General features: G+C 43.4%; 1 protein-coding gene and 1 pseudogene across 1 annotated transcript; both read right to left on the minus strand.

Moving 5' to 3' along the window:
- Positions 1-221: 221 nt before the first annotated feature.
- On the minus strand, positions 222-338 carry LOC145415854 (5S ribosomal RNA; annotated as a pseudogene).
- A 6,775-nt stretch (positions 339-7,113) lies between these two features.
- LOC145409972 (glutathione peroxidase 2-like) lies at positions 7,114-18,218 on the minus strand. The gene is made up of 5 exons (XM_080280227.1): positions 18,126-18,218; positions 12,235-12,404; positions 9,270-9,398; positions 8,810-8,961; positions 7,114-7,782 (listed from the first exon to the last, which is right to left on the minus strand). Exons 1-5 carry the CDS (start codon positions 18,178-18,180, stop codon positions 7,719-7,721), a joined length of 570 nt encoding a protein of 189 aa, XP_080136353.1. The 5' UTR covers positions 18,181-18,218; the 3' UTR covers positions 7,114-7,718.
- Positions 18,219-19,573: the final 1,355 nt, after the last annotated feature.

Genomic DNA, 19,573 nt, shown 5'->3' on the forward strand with positions numbered 1-19,573 from the left:
TAAGATCACGAAGTTCTGTCCTCCTAGTCTTCAATAACCCGTAACATTTTACCAGTTTGAGTGAAGGTGCTTGAAGACACCATAAACTAGTAGGTTAGTTAAATATCATTCATTCATTGCCAGACGCCATGTATCCCAAACGGGGTGGCCAACGGCTTAGAGTTAATTGTTTTACAGGGAGGGGCACTAATCCTCCACCAACCCCACTTGACACGTAGGGATGCCAACAGCATCTGGTGTTCCCAGGCGGTCACCCATCCAAGTACTAACCAGACCCAACGTTGCTTAACTTCGCTGATCGGACGGGAAGCGGTGTACTCAACGTGGTACTTATTAGTGTTCTTAGCCACTGAGGGGAAAGAAGAGGAACCCGAGTTTTGCATACACCTTTGCGTTTTCGTTAATTTTCCAGGTGATTCCCCAACAAGGAAGTAGTAAGGTAGGTAGAGATCCTGCTGACACTGAACAATCCGGTTAGAGTAATTTAATCTGTTTGTTCCCTGGGACGCTGCACGGGGAATTGAAGGCTTTGTGTGTGTGTGTGTGTGTGTGTGTGTGTGTGTGTGTGTGTGTGTGTGTGTGTGTGTGTGTGTGTGTGTGTGTGTGGTTGAGAGAGAGAGATTATTCATTTACAATTTTACTACAACAGTTCAAGGTATTATAATTGACATCTATATCTGTCTATCCGTCTGTCTATCCTGTCACCGCTAACTACTGTCACAACATCAGTATTTTATTCCACCACACCTGATGATTTCATTCCCTTGAGAGTGAGGCTAGAGACTAACGGTGTCTATTAACAACGTAATGACCTAATTACCTTACATTTGGTGAGTTAGTAAATTGCCACCGCCACGTAATGAGATTGGTACGTGACTCTCATTTTGCCTTTGTCTTATTTCCTTCACGTGAAAGCAGTATCAAAAAGAACAGAAGCCTTCATGATCATTATTCTTATAATTTAAAAGTGAAATATCCTCTCCACTTAGTTGATGTGTTTCTGGTTTATTGTTAGTTTAGACTGTTTCAAAGTTTATTTTAGTTCAGACGGTTTTTTAGGTTGGAAAATGCGTCTTGTAGAAAAACTGAGATTTGAAAGTGATCATGAGCAGGATAAAATCGTCTGGAGATGTGAAGTGTCAAATGAAAAGGACATCTAGGGTTCCATAAGTGAGGCTGTTCAGTCCGGTGACCTCGTGTGTGTGTGTGTGTGTGTGTGTGTGTGTGTGTGTGTGTGTGTGTGTGTGTGTGTGTGTGTGTGTGTGTATTCTTGCTACCTCCAGACGATTTTATTCAACTTAGGGCAAGGTGTTCCATTATTAAAGTTGAATAATATTTGCACCGCACCAAGCGTAAACTGGAAAAGACGTCGCCGTACTGAAAGAGTGAATGAAACATGAAGAAGAAGCCATCGAAATGAAGAAGTTAAAGATGCATAACGAGAGCGGACTCAATGGTGTGCCTGGATGAAGTGGTGAAAGTGCGAATGTGTTGTGCAAGCGGCGGGTATTTGCTGTGTTCGTCTGATTTGTTGCATAAGAGTATTTACTTGGCGGAGATGTATATTCTTTTCATACACATTATTTATATTTACGAAGTCCAGTGTCAGAATCAGACAATATTATGGCTCTTACAACCTTTCTGTAGTACTTCCTCGTGACTAGCACCATAGTCTAGTGTTAATCTCTTCTTACAGCTGAACATTCGAGGTCGAGCGATGGCAAATTTCGGCGAAGTATCCGTAGAGAGAAATTAGTTGCATAAACTTTTTGTCCGCACGCATACCAAGCATTTCGCAAACTGATTTTATTTACATTGAAGGAGTGGGGTTTGGTTAGCCTGGGCGATGGGAATGACAGGAGTGACTGTTAATGAAGGCAGGAACGAAGTTAGGTTAGACTGTGGTGTTTGTATGAGAGCTGAAAACGACAAAAATGAATCATTTTAAGGAAGCGTAGGTTGGGTTGGGTTAAATTTATAGACGAAGAAGACAAAAGTGAATGAGTTTAAAGAAGGCAGGAGTTAAAATGTTTGGGGTTAGGTTAGGTTAAGGAATATAGTGAAGGCAAGATTGAGAGTGTGTGAGGTTAGGTTAGGTTGAGTTGGGTCGTTTCTTTAGGTATACTAGACTACACCCCCGGGGCTAGACTACCAGTGGTCAGCTCTCGCATACCACACTGCCCTACCCCCTCCCCATTCCACCCCACCCCTTCTCGCCCCTTCCCTACCCCACTCCACCCCACCGCTTCTCACCCCCTTCCCTACTCCACTCCACGCCACACAGAGCCGCTCCACCCACCCCCACCCCACTCGTTCCCACTTCGCCTGTCTCACCCCTTCTCACCCCACTCAACTCCACCTTCCCTACCACACCATACCCCACCCTACCTCACCCCAGCCCACAAAGCACCGCACCAGTCAAAACCTGGCCAACCCCACCCTACCCCACTCCACATCGCACCGCACCATCCCAACACCTGCCCCACCATAATCCACTCCACTGCACCTGCCCTGCCCTACCCCACCCCACAGCACACCGCACCGCACCGCACCGCACCGCACCGCACCACACCACACCACACCACACCACACCACACCACAGTCCACCTCTCTCCATCCCGTCCCATCCCGGCCTATAAAAACTACAAGTATGTGGGCTGGGATGCAGAACCATGAAATACTGGGAAAAAACAAGGGGAGCCATTACTCTCTCTTTCTCTCTCTCTCTCTCTCTCTCAGAAAAAAAGTAGAAGGAAAGACGGACTGAAAGAATAAGAAATAAACGTGAAGGAAGATGGAAAGTTGTATAAATTCAATCTGTTAGGAAATTCGAAGAGAGAAGAGTGATGATGGAGATTAATAAAGGGGGAAGAGTAAGTAAGGGAAAGAGGGAAGAGAAGACGAGAGGAGAAGAGAGGGAATAATAGGAGTGAAGTGAAGGGTGGAGGAAGAGGAGAAGGGAGGGAAAATAATGAATAGAGAAAAGAGAGGAGAGTGAAGTGAGGAGCAAGGAGACGAGAGTGGAGTAAAGAGGAGAGGAGAGGAAAAAACAGAGGTGAAAGTGGAGTCCAGAGAAGAAGAGAGACGAGCTGGGGACAGAAGTGGGGTAAAGTGGAGAAGAAGAGAGAAGGGAAGCGAGTGGAGTGAAGTGTAAGAGGAAGAAGAGGTAGCGCGGGCACGGGGCCAAACACACACACACACACACACACACACACACACACTCATGGTAGATAGGTAGATGAACTCCATTAATATTGTCTCCTTTGCGTTAGTATTTATCAGTCAGAATCAGCACACAAGCCTTCATTCACCATCTCAGAACCGTACACAGCTGGTCATCAACAAACACGCCTTGCACACACCATCCCACTCCTGCATCCTAACACAGAAGCACGCAATTTGCATATATAGGCTACTGCATATATAAACGACTTGTAACGCTGCATGCAAATATGGTGCCTACGCTCTGATCTAAGTCTCTTCCCTTAGTTATTCATCAGTGTTATCTGTTTATTATTTATCACTTCTGTTATTTATTTACCATTGTTATGTACTGGCACGAAACTATGATACGTATTTTAGTTGGGGTAGAATTCGTAGCGCCCGTTATCTGAGCGACTTATTTTGTATATTACACCTTGATGTTCTTTTATTCTCGTCCTTTTGCAGCTCATTTCCCGGAGCTCAGTGGCATGATAAGACATTACTAGGGCCTCGACATCCTTTCCCTAGCACTTCTTCGTGACTTGCACCATATTCAAGCGTTAATCTCTCCTTACAGCTCAGCATTCAAAGTAGAGAGAGGGCAATTAAACGCTTAGGTAAAGTGAAGAGAGTACAGTTTGCTTCTGTAACTTACGAGAGGATAAAAAGGTGTGTAATATGCAGACAAAATCGCAGAGAAAAGGGTGCAACGAAGGCCGCAGTGTCACTTAGATAACGGTCCTCTGTCCATGCATCTTAGTATATACGTAAAGCTCTCAGATTTGAAGCTTATACTGTAAATAAAAATCTTATTCTGTACTGTATTATCTGTATATGCCTGTGAGTTGTGTGATGATTCCGGGAGCTGGAGTGATGAGTGAATAAATGTGTGGCCCATTTTACAGGCCATGTTTTTGGTTAGTTCTCTCTCTGTAGTGTTTTTCCTCGCGTTCTGGACCCTGTATTACTCCATCCGTATGTGGCAAAGAGGTCTGGGTGATATGACAGTGATGATGATGATGATAAGGAGGAGGAGGAGGAGGGGGAGGAGGAGGACGACGATGATGATGATGATGATGATGATAAATGAGGATGCTGCTGCTGCTGCTGACGATGATGTTAATGATAATAATGATGATAATGACGACACTCATGATCATTAATTTACAGAAGCGTTATCCCCGCATCTCAAAATATACGTAACTGCCAAATATAACCGACATTTGAGACGGGTGCCAATTTAGAAAATATTTTTATCCATAGCGTTCGCTCGCACGAAATAATACGAACACCTTCGAAGCCCATTCATACGCCCGCTATTTTTGCGTTGGCGAGCAGGGTAGACTTGGGCAGATTGTGGTTTACGATGGAATTGATGGAGTTCATTATGTTTGACTCTCTCTCTCTCTCTCTCTCACGGAATGTTTAGATGCGAAAATTACTCTAGGTGGGATATTGCACTGTTTTAGTGTGTACTTTCGGTGTGAAAGGAATATTTGGACGGGGAAAATATTGTACTACTTTGTCGTATTTCTGTTTCATATGTTTGGGTATAATGGAGGGGGAGAAAAAAAATATAGGGCTATATCGTATCTTTGTGTTATTGCTATAATGCGGAAGATTTAGGTAAAAAAATGTTCTCATCCCGAGTTTAACCTTATTTCCAGTAGGCATGCAGATTTTTTAGACGATAATGACGCTGACGTAAGATTTAGACGTATTAGTGATTAAAATTCCTTGTGTAATGGGAAGAAACGGTTGAAACAGTTATCTCCCCAGTCCGGTCTGATGAAAATTTACGACTGGCGAAATACAGTGAATGTCCCATCTCTACTAATGCGTGTTTCAGATGGTTTAGTTTTTTCCTCCATATCTTCGTCAGAGTTTTGGAAGATACTTATTTCTCTCTCAGTACGCCCCCATCCCCAGTTTCACCTTGATGCCCAACATGCTTAGCCTTAATTCTACCAGTCTTGACACCAAAATATACGTCTCCCCACCCACCCACTCCCAACGTATATTGTTAGACTAATAGTGGATATATAGGTGGAAGAAAGAGCTCTGTTCGTCCCCATCTCTTGCTTAATCTTGATGCCCAACATGCTTAGCCTCTTACCTACCTACCTTGCCACCAAAATACCTCTTCCTCCATGTGGAATAGTGGCTAGGTGGAAAAAGTGCTCAATACGATCCCAACCCTTGCTTAACCTTGATTCCCAACATGCCCAGCCTCCTCTCAACCTACCTTTCCACCAAAATAAAAACCTACCCACCGACCTCCCCTGGCCCCTCCCACACCCTCCAGCCACACGGACAAAAGATCACCGTACTTACCTAGATGTGCTGGTCTTCGTCGTGGATCAGTAGCTACTCCCAGACAGAGGGTTGTAATATCCCAGACAGCGAGAGGAACATCACACTATCACTGGCACCGACATGGTTCACACTGAGAATAAGCCTCTTGCCAAGGTGAGACGGAAGAGAAAAAATATGTCATCTCCACCTAAGTTATCATACTAAATATCACGGCTTTTGTACATAATTTCATACTTGTGGTAAATGTCGAGCTTGGGACTATCTCTTGTACAGTATTTTAGGCTCCTGCTTCATAAAAACCCCTGTTAGGATAGTACTGTCCGAGGATGGAGAAGTACTATTACCGAACTAGGAAAATGCAGGTGTCCCAGGGCATTGAATCCTCAGCACATATACCGGAAAGTAGGTCGCCACACACCGAGATACGAGCAACTAGAGTGAAATCGTCATGACGGGTCCCTTGATAGAGGTGGGAGGTGATATACAAGGGGCATAAGACAGTGGGGTGTGAAGCAGGCACGGAGCTAAATATAATGTGCCCCGGGGGAGTGCCTACCTGACTCCCATTTTCTCGCTCTCATAGAAAACTGAACTTGGGTGTCAAGAAAGGGTTAACTTAGTTCTTTGCTGGTACTGGAGCCTTCATGATGGCACAGATTTAACAGGGCAGGTTGTATAAATGTCCCTTATGTCCATCCGTGTCCCCTGAAACGATGGTGGACTGCAAGAGAGAGTCAAACTTAGCCTTTAGTCCTTGGGTTCGCGTAAGTTTCGTACAGGTGGCACCTCTTTCGTTGCAATTATTTTGCATAAGTAGCATAACGCCTCACTCAAAAGCTGGGAGGGTGTATGTGGGTATGTTGGGGGGGAAGGGGGAGACCAAGGATGAGATGGAGGGATAGAAAGGATAGATGATAATTATATGAGAGAGGGGGATGCAAGCTTGAAGGAAGGCAGTCAGAGGACGTTGGTGGACATGTTTGTAGCCACCCCTGAGGGATTAAGGCGTCTGGCTGTAGACAGAGGGCTGAGGTGTAATGTGCAACATAAATCCCCGAGGAAAAATCTTCAAATCAACTTAAAAGTCTGACCGATGTTTAACCTGACTTAGATCCTTAACCCTTTCAGCTCAGTTTATGGTGAAGCGAAGTCAGACTGGAGGGTGGATTTGACTGATAACCATGGCAGCCCATTCCTACCCCATAAGGCTCGGAACATTTAATGTAACCTTGAATTTGTGAGAGTGATTCAATTCAGTCAGGTGATGACAAACGGAATACATTTATATCACAGACTTCACTTGCTCCTGCTGTCATTCCTTCCTTATCAAGACCCTTGACTTAACCTTCGACACGTAAGTTCTACATAACTCAGTTTGTTATGTGAACTGGCCATATAAACATCCCCAAAATTAATTTCGATTTTTGAATTGGCCAGATGAATGATAGAAAAAAAGTTTAGTTATCTATATTGGCCAGATAAACCTTTCTTTTTATCCCTAACGATTCCCTTCTAACCATAAACATCTAACACTGAGGGACATAAAGGTAACGTTTGTCGCCAGCGAAATCCAGCATTCAAAATCAAAGTTTTATTTTTGTACAGAAAGTTATAACAAAAGAAATATATACTGTAATGTGCGTGTAAACTCAGTCTAACCACACTGGCATTAACCAATGAACAAATTAGACAGGCGCTTTATTTTTGTACAATATAATAAGTAAATATATACGTAACTTTTGCTGAAGTGCGTTAACCACGGAACAGATCAGGGACAGGAGTTTTATTTTTGTGCATAAATCTATACCAAAAGTAATGTTTATGTAACATCAATTGAAATAAACTAACATCAGTCAATGAAAAATGTTTTATTTTTCTGCAGAACATTAAGGAAAAGAAAGACTGTTTATGTAATCACAGTTGAAGTACGTTAACCACTATTGTACAGAAATCCACAGCAAAAGTAATATAAATGTAACCTCAGCTGCAGTACACTCCCATCAACCAGTGAACAGATCAGGAGGCAGGGAACGATGTACAGCCACACCGGGTGCCTTTATCAACACATCTGGGGGGCCCCACAGGGTATGTTTACGGATCCCCCTTCATTCCAGGCCCCAGGGTAGCTGACACTGGCCCCTGGGCTGCTGCTGCTGCTCACTCGGGTCAGAGGGGGGGTCACTGGGATATTAGGTCACTCAATTCTCTAGCAAGCTCTGGATATCCTCTGCTAGATTCTTGGTTGGGAATCTCTTGCTGTACCTGAAAAAATAACGCAAAATGTCTTGTAAATGAACTGTTACGAATATGTAGGCTATGAATGTGCGTAGCCTATGTATGTATGAATGTACTGCCCAACTTTCACGCCTGACATAACTCCCGTCTAGCTGAAGCCATGTTTTACAAGTTTTGATGCTCGACTCATTTATATGGCTGAATATCACTACTCCATCATTGGAAAAATGACCTGACACTTCTCAGGGCGTCACACACGGATATACTGTTGCTATTTGGATTACTGGGCGATGAAGTGCACTGTGCTGGAGTGGGTGTCTGTGTGAATGTGGAAGCATATATAATCATCAGGGCAAAAACAAGAGAATGTGAGCATGAGACAGCATATGACAGGACATTTTAAACATGACGTGATACCCCTTAAAAAAAAACTGTCAAACTTGCATCAAAACCAATCATCGAAACAATTCAGTTCAACACATTCATGTTTGTAAAGATTCTTACAGTCTACTCTCAATACTGTCAATGTTGTCCACAATGTCTTTCCACAAACCCTCTACATACTATAAAACTACAAAACTTAGCTACAACTGTCTCCCTCTCCATACTATACACCACCAACCACCACTGTTACAGCATTTCATCCACCCTTCTGCACGCATTGCCTCCCCGCCCATGCAAAAACTCTCCATTCTCCTCTGCAATTAGTCTCCACCTCAACAACAAAAAACACCACCACCACCAATACTAACCCAATCCCCACAGGTAATCAATACTCCCTGCCCAATTATCCCAGCTCAATATCGCACACTCCACCTCAACAGAAAGGCATTACCACAAACTTCCACATCATCATCATCATAATCAACCTTTCCCTTGCTCTCGTTCCCCAACCCCACCTCTAAAATGCATTACCACTAACCTCCACATCATCATCATCACCATTATCGTCCCAGAGAGAGTCCCAGTCTTATACAGTCCATTAAAAAAATCAGCATCATCAACCTTCCTGTCCCCCCCTCTAACCCCCCCCCCCAAAAAAAAAGCCCCCCACCTCCTGAAGGGGTTTCCATCCTTGTCAATAATGAACTTTTCAAAATTCCAGGCGATGTCAGCGCGAGTGACGGGACTCCAGATGATGCACTTGGGATCGCCCATGAAGCTTAGGGCGTCGTCTGAGGGCGTCGGCAGCATCGCCTTCAGGTACTGCGGAGAGATTGATAGATACGTAGATTGACAGACAGATAAAGAGAGGTAGGTAAATAGATACAGTTAACTGGATGGAATAATGGATTGACTGTAACAAATTAAACAGACTGGCAGAGATAGACAGACGGCCAGACAGACACATTTACAGACTGGTCGAGAAGTTACTAACCACAGTATTAGATTTCAAAAGACTCATAACAATACGGATATCAGACTTGAGAGTATGTGAAACAGCTTTACAAACTCACGGAAATTTACTGAAATACATATAACACTAATATCAAAAAAAGAAATTCGTTGTTTACCTTAAAGACGGGGTGAGCGCCTTCGCCATTAACCTCCACCTTGCCAAACAGTTCCATCATTGGCTCGAAATCATTGCCTGGACGAACATGCCTGAGGGTGTTCAGCAGCTCGCCCTCCGTGTTGTTCTCCTGGTGGGGTTCAGGGAAGGGACATTACATACATACTAGTACACAAGGAGAGGGGGTACAGTACGACTCTCTCTCTCTCTCTCTCTCTCTCTCACACACACACACACACACACACACACACACACAAAGTAACGAGTGTACTTTTTAAAACCTGTGTAACGAATGTAGCATTTTTCAGCTATGTAACAACTTTTTTTTAAACTATGTAATGAAGTGTACTTTATAAAAACTGTGCAACGAATATACTTTTTAAAACTTGTATAATTATATATATATAGACAGATATAGATAGATAGATATATGTATGTATGTATGTATATATATTTCAACTCTAGGGAACGAACAAATCGAGGTAGCGAAAACATACTTGAAAATTCGACATAAATAACTTGTGATTATGTACAATATCCGTTTCCCATGCCGGCCAGCCCAGGATGTCAGGAGCCACACCACACACTTCAGAAACGTACAGTGACATCCGCCGATACACCACGCCTCAAGCATACCGGATATATCACTGACACGTGTATCTACGACGCTGATATACCAAATTCTGGATCTCACTGGACTTCTTTCACCTTAACTTGGCCCAAATTTCGTTCATTAGTTCTGCGTTCTCCCCACAGCACTGCCTCATGACTGACATCGTATCACAAACACGTGTCTTCCCCTACCCTTCATTATCTGGTTCCCCCTCCCTTTCCCCCCTCCATCATCATCATCTGCCTCCCATTCCCACTCTCCCCGTGCACCTAACCCTCGGTTTCTCTTGCTCCCTTTTCCCCTCTACCTCCTTCTCCGTCATACCTTCCCCCTCTCCCCTCTACCTCATTCTCGGTCCTCCCCTCCAACTCGTTCTGTCTCCCCCTCCCCCTCATCCTCGATCTCCCTCTAACCCCCTCTACCTCATCCTCGACTTTACTCAGTTTACTCATCCTCCCCCTCCAGCTAATCCTCGGCCCCCCTCTCCCCCTCTCATCCTCACTTCATCACATCCTTGATCTCTCCTTACCCTCTTCCTCTCCACTTCATCCTCGTTCTCCTTATCATCCTCCCCTTTCTCTCCACTTGTCTCATACACTCTCCTAGTCAGTCTCTCATCTTCCATTCCCCGCACACGGCCAAACCATCCCAGGGTCCTTTAATCGAACATAGTAAGGCAAGAAGCAATAAACTTGAGTAATTAGCTACCACGTGATGCCCTCTCCTCCACTCTCCCTGATTAAACCACACTAGGCTGGATTAAGGGGCGTATTGTAGATGACACGGGAGGCCTCGTAGCGTCTTTTCCTTAGCGATTTATTTTGTCAATCATACCCTTGACACTCTCTGCTATACGGTACTTGGGTAGTTTTAATATTAATACAGTGTGCATCAGTAAAACAGAAGAGGCGAGGTGTATGACGCAGACTAAATCGCTAAGACGCAGGGATTATGAAATCTTAACAAGCAAATTAGAATGTTCGAATCAATATAATAAAAGAGGATGGTGCGGAGTAATACGCAGACTAAATCGCTTTGGAGCAGGGGTTACGAAATCTCCGTGGCAATTTGAAATACGACCCTCGCAATATCTTTTTAGCGTTATTTCCAGCTGAGTGGTCTTCTCCCCACTACTCTTCCTAATTAAAACAGACTCGGCGCAGGACGAAAGGTGACGGCGGGGATAAGGAAATCAGCATACAAAAACACGAGTCCTTGCAATAAAATAGGGAATACAAAAACAAGAGTCCTTGAAATAAAATAGGGAATACAAAAACAAGAGTCCTTGAAATAAAATAGGGAATACAAAAACACGAGTCCTTGCAATAAAACAGGGAATACAAAAACACGAGTCCTTAAAATAAAACAGGGAATACAAAAACACGAGTCCTTGAAATAAAATAGGGAATACAAAAACGCGAGTCCTTGAAATAAAATAGGGAATACAAAAACACGGGTCCTTAAAATAAAATAGGGAATACAAAAACACGTCCTTGCAATAAAATAGGGAATACAAAAACACGTCCTTGAAATATAATAGGGAATACAAAAACACGAGTCCTTGAAATAAAATAGGGAAATAAGTCCCTACCCAGTGACGGTCGTTCCTTCCACCACCCACCACCCTCCCTTACATACACTCACTGGCATCTTGACCCGTATTCTCGTTGGGCAAGGAGGCTCCCTAGCACCTCTTCCTTGGCGATTTATTTTCCAAACATTAATATCCTCCTTTTTTGCTTCTTATATCTTTTTAATATCGGCACAGATTGCATGAATAACATAAGAATAAAGTAATGGAACAGAATTGGAAATGAACCGGTAAGGAAGAGGTGTTAGTAAGCTCCCCTAACCACAGGAGTATCATCCCATTATCTCTCCTTTACGTTCTCGGTCACCCTCACCTTCTCCTGTCATACGTGAGCCCTATCAGTGGGCGAATGGTTAAGATAGTGAACTGGTTATCTGATCCTGTAGAACGGCAGGGGACGAAGGGTTAATGAGTCTGAGTTAATGAAGGCAATTATCTAGCTCCTCTAGTTCCAAGTCTCTCCAAAGCTAATTAAGTAATGAAGTCTTTATATAACCTCTCCAGTTTGAAAGTCTCGCCTAAGCTGAATTTCGTCGTCCACAGGTGGCTGAAATATAAGTCATCGGTCACAAGAGGTTGACATAAACTTTACCCTTATGAACACGACATGAACGGATGTTGAATTTGGCTTTGTTATATTTTATTTTTTCTTTGGGGGAACACTCTTGCAGACATCTAGCCTTTGGTTCCTTCTTCCTTGCATAAAATCATCATCATCATCTAGTCCTGTGGGCGTTGTTTATAAAGGTAGCATGTATTTACCTGATGGCCAAATTGGTTGCAGGGAAAGGCCAGGACCTCCAGACGATCACCAAAGGCTTCCTTGAGCTGGTTCATCTGCTGGAAGTCCTGGGTTGTCGTGCCTCATAGTGACGCTGTGTTCTCTATCACCACCACCTTGCCCATGTACTTGCTGAAACCAACAATCTCGCCTGCAGGAGAAAACCCACATTAACAACCATTCGGCAGACATTCAGTGTGGCGACGTCTTGCTACGGTTTATTCCTGTTATCGGTAACTCAGGATTGTACTTGCCAACATAACAAATTTCCACCTGTCAATAAAAAAAATAATAATAATAATAATAATCTGCCTAACCCATTCAATGCAGGTCTCTCTCTATTTTTTTTTTTCTATTGTAGCCTTTTGCTTGCTAAATCCCATAACTTCGCCTGAGGATTTAAAAAAATGTTCGAAGATCGGGACATCATGATCACGAACCACACCTATAACACACTCAGTTCATCAGTAACATTGTAGACATTCGCTGTCAGCTTGCCTGGCTTCATCTGCCATCTTGAATTGAACTGTACCAGCCCGACCACTCTGTTCAGCTGCTGAGTGAACCAGTTTCCCTACGAGAGGTTAACCAAGTCTGTGCCAATTTTGGTCCTTGTGCTGTTGTTGTCAGAAATATTTTGATCCCAGGTGACTTGCTATAAAAGTAGCTAAATCACACCAGACTCTTGTGGAGTTGCTAGATTCTCGAACCATTAAAAAATATGTGCTGCTATGTTGATTGTTCTTAGTGGTATGTTTGCTGTGCTGACTTGGCATGTATAGATTGGGTGAGTCTTTGCTTGTTGACAACTGTGACTCTGGTCTTTCTTTTCCCATTCTGTTCTGCGGTATGTGGATGGATAAGCACATAGTCACTGTTGATCACTTGCACAGACACGGGTACGCCTCCACTGCCTACGAACACACACACACACACACACACACCTGATACTTTCAGTGGTGATAACAGTGACTCATTTTGTTCAGGTGTTTCATATTAATAGTCCAGCCAAAAATAACTGACATGATTAATACCGGTCCATGTTCGTGCTAACCTCCACTCCTATTTCACGTAGCCCAGTGTCAGTATAAAAATAATAGCTACTACGGCTCTACATCCAGTTCATAGCACTACTTCGTGACTAGCACCATATTCTGATATTTATCGCTTTTAACAATTCAGCATCTAGAATGGTGAGATGGAAATGTTGGCCAAGTCAAAGAGAATAAGGTGTTGCTCTAGCATTTATCTCAGTGGTCAAAATGCAGTTATTCTCAGACTTTTCTTAACAGTTATTGTCCCCTGGTTCCGTTTCGTAATAATTATGTTCTGCAGAGAGAGAGAGAGAGAGAGAGAGGGAATGAATTACCCCTTATGTAACGCCACCTATAATTGCGCGTCTAACAAATTTTTATCACCTGTACTTCCTGTTTGTCTGAATTACCTGACTAGTTTCATGTGTTCAGTTCTGCATCAGGTGTACGTTTCCGCGAGATAAGTTTCAGAAATAAGGCCTGGGTTTCAGAATTAGGGGCAAGGTTTCAGAATTAGGGTCTAGCTTCAAAGGGGTTTCAGAAATATGGGCTGGGTTTCAGATATTTGGGCTGGTCTTTTTATATCAGGGCTGTTTTCTTTATATATCAGGGCTGGGTTTCAGATATTAGGGATGGGTTTCAGATATTAGGTTTTTTATATCAGGGTTTCAGATATCAGGAATGGGTCTCAGAATTAAAGAAGAGATATCAGAAATAAGGGCTGTGGTTACAAAAGTGCTCGGAATACAAGAGGTACAGGTGGATCAGTAACAGATTACGCAAAAACCTGTTCCACAACTCTAAGCGACCACACTAGGAAGGCAGCCCATCAAAAATTCTTCACTGGCTTCTGAATATATTGATTTTAATTGGGTGGTCTATATGTCATATGAAATTAAGTCCACCAATACGAATAAATATTGTCCACTATACTAACATACTATCAGCATGGAGGAACTCATACAAGACAGCGGCGTTAAAGGATACTTAGGGAAAAATTGTGCCGGGATTACCCCCACAAATACCGGTAACGAGTTTATATTTCAATAAGTTCCATATTAAGTGGAAGTAACGACAGAATGAGGGTGTGAAGGAATGTGGGGTTGACGTGGGTGTGTTGGAATGTGCACGGGGAAGTAACCAGAGATGTTCTAGACATCTGGAGAGAATGAGGAATGAGAGAGAGAGAGAGAGAGAGAGAGAGAGAGAGAGAGAATATAGGAACTGAAACTGACACGGTGAGTGTATGTGAGAGAAGGAGAAGAGGGGGGCTGAGGATGATGTTGAGGGATGGGCTGGAAAAGTATGATTGAAGGGTGGAGTCAGCTGTGGGGAGGGCAGTCTGATGGCAGAGGGAAGGGTGACAGAGACAAGCTGTCTGATCACCACCTCCAAGATGATGCGTCTGGCTTTAGCTAGGATAGATAAGTGGATAGATAACGTACATTAGGTAAGAAGAAGAGGAGGAGGAGGAGGAGGAGGAGGCATGTGCCGTCCTTTCTCTCCACCACGGAGGGTTACGACCAGGAAATCCTCTTACGGTGACTTAGGTCGAGCTGGGAAGGGATGGGGTGGAGGGGTGAGTGATTCAGGAAATGGCAGAGACGATAACCTCATTAGCACTATCACCAGACTGATAGTAAGGCACTCGATTACAGCCACACCTCAAAGGGGAGGCCTCACGTGGTGGAGAGGCTACAAGCTATCCATTATCCTGAAGTACCAACAATAGTTTATCCAGCAAGGAAAATACCTGCTAAAGGAGATAACACTATCGCTTCCAACATGCAGACGATTGTATTTAGCTTAGAGGAGATTTTTAGGAGGTAAAGGGTCAGTGAAGGCTGGATCTGAGGTTTATCACCTTGTCTGAAGGAGAGAAGTTGAAATAAAAAAGGGGAGGGTCACCTGATTGAATGGGTTTATACGCCATTAACACTGCCTGAAACTGCCATCTCTCCATATTCACTGCTAAGCTGTCAAGAGATACCACTAAAATATGGTGCCTGTCATGAAAAAGTGCAATGGAAAGGATGTAGACTAGCCTGGCAGTGTTTCACCGCCACTGAGCTACGTGAAATAGGCTGCAAAAGGAAAAAAAATCTGGACCAAGTTGCGGTGAAAGATGTATATGTCTTTCCGAAATAATTTTTGCTGCTAAAAGACAATTTTATTCAGCGTAGGAAAGCCCCATCGTTGAATAAGCTACTGAAGGCAATATTTTAACACCTCCAGTACGAAAATATCTCCTGAGCTTAATAAAATCGAGAGATAACAATAACACGAAATTCAAAACGTTATCAGACTGAAGGGGTACACGTTATCGCCACTCTGCCCGATAAGCATTTCAGGCAGGCGGTATTTCTGTATTATATAACCACTCAGCACCACACGGTACCTCTCGAGATGCACCGTAACCCCCCCTCCTCTCTCTCTCTCTGCCTTAATCCCGGAAAGGGTGGTCACAGACGAATCACCTCCATGTCACCCTGTCCTACGCTACCAGGCAGCCATTTCCCCAGCTCACACACCCCTCTCTCATATACCTCTCCACGGATCCTCCATCGCATCCTCGGTCTTCTCCTCCCTCTCCCTCCACGTCCTCTGGCAGCCAGAAAATGCTGGTTCATCCTCTTCCATATCAAACCTTATTCACAGTGCTTGGATACAGAGTGGGGATAAAGAGATAACACAATGGTTCCACAACTTACTTTATCAGCTTATCTTACCAATGCATCCTTAACAATGATTACTTGACTTGTTTAACCTCTTCAGTACAACAGCGTCATTCCTTCTGTATTTATGCAGTTATCACGATTTTACTGAGTTTAGTTGAGATTTCGCCCAAATTCGTAAATACCAGTGTCGGTTTTAACAAATAATGTGCGAGTATATGGGTATGTTTTTGTAGTCAGGGATATGAGTTCTGGTCATTTCTACTCGGTTTCCTCTGCTAGGTACCTTAATATTCCAGAAATGAGAGAGGCTTGGTTTGTGTCTCTGCCCAATCAATGGTTATCTTTTTACCTACGATTTCTCCCCGAAAAATTTCAATCGTGCAATGTGGATGAATCATATGCATGGTTATAAGTTAGGCGATCCCTGTCTGTACCATTCATTACACACATGCATGCACATATACATCTGTAAATATAATTCCAACTGGCCAGTGATTTTCTTCTATACAAGACTTTTTATTTATTTTTGTCGTATTGCATGTGTTGGTAAGCTAGACTGCAGGGTTATCTTGCAACAAGTGTGGCTCAAGGTCAAGGGTGCCAGTATAAGAAGCGGAACAGACCAGCACAGAGTATCTTAACGCATGCAATACCACGACGTGTTACCTGGTACCTATAGTCTGTTCAGTTTAACTTGGTTGAGAATTTCGTCCTTTAAGCAGCTTATTTCATGTAGTCAAGTGCCAGAATAAGACTACTATGGCCCTGCATTTTTTTTTTTTCGAATTTAGCAGCTGATTTCACGTAACTCAGAGGCAGAATAAGACAAAACTGCGTTTTTTTTTTTTTCAGCTTATTTCACGTAATTCAGTGACTCAGAAAGACTCCGCATCCTTTCCGTAACACCCTTTTCAAGTTGTGAGTAGCCCAGTTCCATCAGATGAAACAGGCCAGCTATACAGACCTTCCCTACATTGACTTCTGGAACAAAACTATAGGACCGTCCCGTCCGTGGAAGGATTAATATTTTGCAATGAATATACCTGGGAACGAACATTTTATTTATGTATTTTCGCGACCCGCCTCCTGTCATGGAAATCCTGTCTTCTTTTAATCTCTCGAATACTAGTGCTTTGAAGTGCAATGGACAATGGGGAAAGTTAGTTGGTTCGTGGGTAGGCAGGCAGCCAAGTGTGAGGGGTTTGGTTGGATATTTGATGGGTAGGTAGGCTACACAGGTGTGTGGGGGTAGGTAAGTGTGAGGGGGTTGGCTGGTTGATAGGTATAGAGGTGTGTACGTAGGTGTGTGGGGGGTTGGTAGGTAGGAGGTACGTAGGTAGGTGTGTGGGGGTTGGTAGGTAGGTGTAGGGCTGGGCAGGCAGGTAGGCAGGATGGCTGGTGGGTAGGGGAGAGTAGGGTTGAGAGGTATGTAAACAGGTAGGGAAGGTGACAGCCAGGTAGAGAGGTGGGTAGGAGGGTTGAGAAGCTGGGAGGAACGGAGGGAAGGATCCTGGTTGAGAGATAAGAAAGGGAGGATGCAAGGAAGTAGGTATCTTAGTTGGAGAAGGGGTGGGTGAGAATACAGAGATACCGGTACGCAGGTAAGTATGCAGTAGGAACGTAAGAAGATAATTAAGCAGTCTGGTAGCTACAATAAAATAGGTAGAGAGAGAGAGAGAGAGAGAGAGAGAGAGAGTTATTATATGCAACCAAAATCAGAGTTTTTCATCATTAAACTACAAATTATGCACGCTATAGTCATAAATAACGAAGTCCGATTACAGCAGGAGACAAAAAAGCTGAAAAATCGTGTAAGAGTGCTATTAAAACTTTAGTGATCGATACATAATGACATGGGCGAAGAAAAACTTAACTGCCTTCGATAATGGTTAAGAGAATCAATATGGGTAGGATAGGGAGCTGGAACTCGCGAACAAAATACTTATAAGTGAAATAAAGTCGGGTAATTCTCTCATCTATGCTCCTCCAGAATATTCGGGTCTGTTTTACGTAACGTTAATCTTTTTTTTCTTTTCCACATCAAACCATCCCGCCCGTATATCCTATTACGTAAGTGACACTTGTATCGCGCATAGTTGCAGTGAATCCAAATATTACTAAACCGAAATGAAACTTGCACTATTGTTATTATAAACTTACCTGAGAGAGCCCTGGCACTCAGTTCGTAAAAGTTCTTGGCGATTGTAGAAGCCATGACGGAGAGAGAAGCAGCTGCGTATACCCTCACCAGCAACCAACTGACGACTGCCCAGGTTGACGGAGCGGCCTCTATTTTATGCGGGCTGGAGAAAGGGCTTGCATGTTCACTCGTGTAGTTTACGTCATATATCAATAAAAACACTTCCACGTTCGGGTATTTGTGTAGCGAGTGGTACGATTATGTTAGTTTTAGGGACTGTTACTTGGTATTTTGCTATGAGTGAATTGTCACCTTGGTAAAATATGGTGCGATTTATGTGACTCAGCACCTCATGATGACGGTGCCCCAGGAATAAGCTCGCACGTTAGTCATAGCATAATACTTATCCTCTTATCTCAGCAAACAGTGTAATAAAGATCCGTTAACACAGCCCAGTTAAGTACTTCAAAACTACTACCTTCGCCATGCTTCGTACCTGAGGTATAAGATGTAAGGAGCAGGTGAAGTGTTAGGTGAACGAAAAACGAGTCTACTGGAATGGTATACTCACGTGGAAAAAGGGTATTAACGCTGCGTACAGGAAATTACACGATTCCGGAGATGCTTGAGGATCCTGAAGCGATTACTCAGAACATGATAATACCGGTACCCCGAGCAGTGAATGGAAGTAAAAAAATAGATGATTATATAACTAAATAAATAGGGGTGCTGTATACATTGAACAAGAGTTGAATGTGATGTATGTATGCTATATTAATAGATACATCAGTCTGTCTGTATACTTTTTGTAGTTAATAAGTAGATATTTCACTAGGTCTATACAAAGGAGAGAACCCCATTTATGTCTAGTTCTTACAGCACTAAAAGAATGTTTTGCATAACATATCCTCACTTTGTTTTCATATATCTAACTCTGCATTGACATACACGAGTACATACAACAGCAAGAGGTGGAGGATCTTCCCACACACCCCCATGGAACAAATATAGATGCATGTATGATTAACCGCGGTATGAGTAATGTGTTTCATCATTTGACCTTCAGTGTGGGGTTTTTAGGATTGCCCGCCGGATGGATACACAATATTTTTCCCGCTCGTCACTGAAACGTCTGGCAGAGGTGCATGGGAGTGTCGTGAGCGAAATAGCACAAGTTTGTAGTGGGGGTTACGCAACACCTGTCAGTAGCGACTTATTGCCATACTGCACACCTGAGTAGCCTCATCTTTACTGTTGATGCAACCTATGTCGACGTTCAAAGGGTATAAATAACATAAGGAAGATCAGTGTGTAACAGGCATAATAAATCGTTTGGTAAGAGGTGTTAAGATGCCGCCCATATTGCATTCTGCCACTGACCTTCACTTGGGGCTGGGAGTGCCTGAAGGACAAACATTTCTTCCCCTAATTATACGTCTGGCAGCAGTGTCCAGGGATAGGAAAAGAC

The sequence above is a fragment of the Coenobita brevimanus genome, chromosome 1 (assembly GCF_032717465.1).
Source record: "Coenobita brevimanus isolate Jiangsu-jjx chromosome 1, ASM3271746v2, whole genome shotgun sequence".
Lineage (NCBI taxonomy): Eukaryota > Metazoa > Arthropoda > Malacostraca > Decapoda > Coenobitidae > Coenobita > Coenobita brevimanus.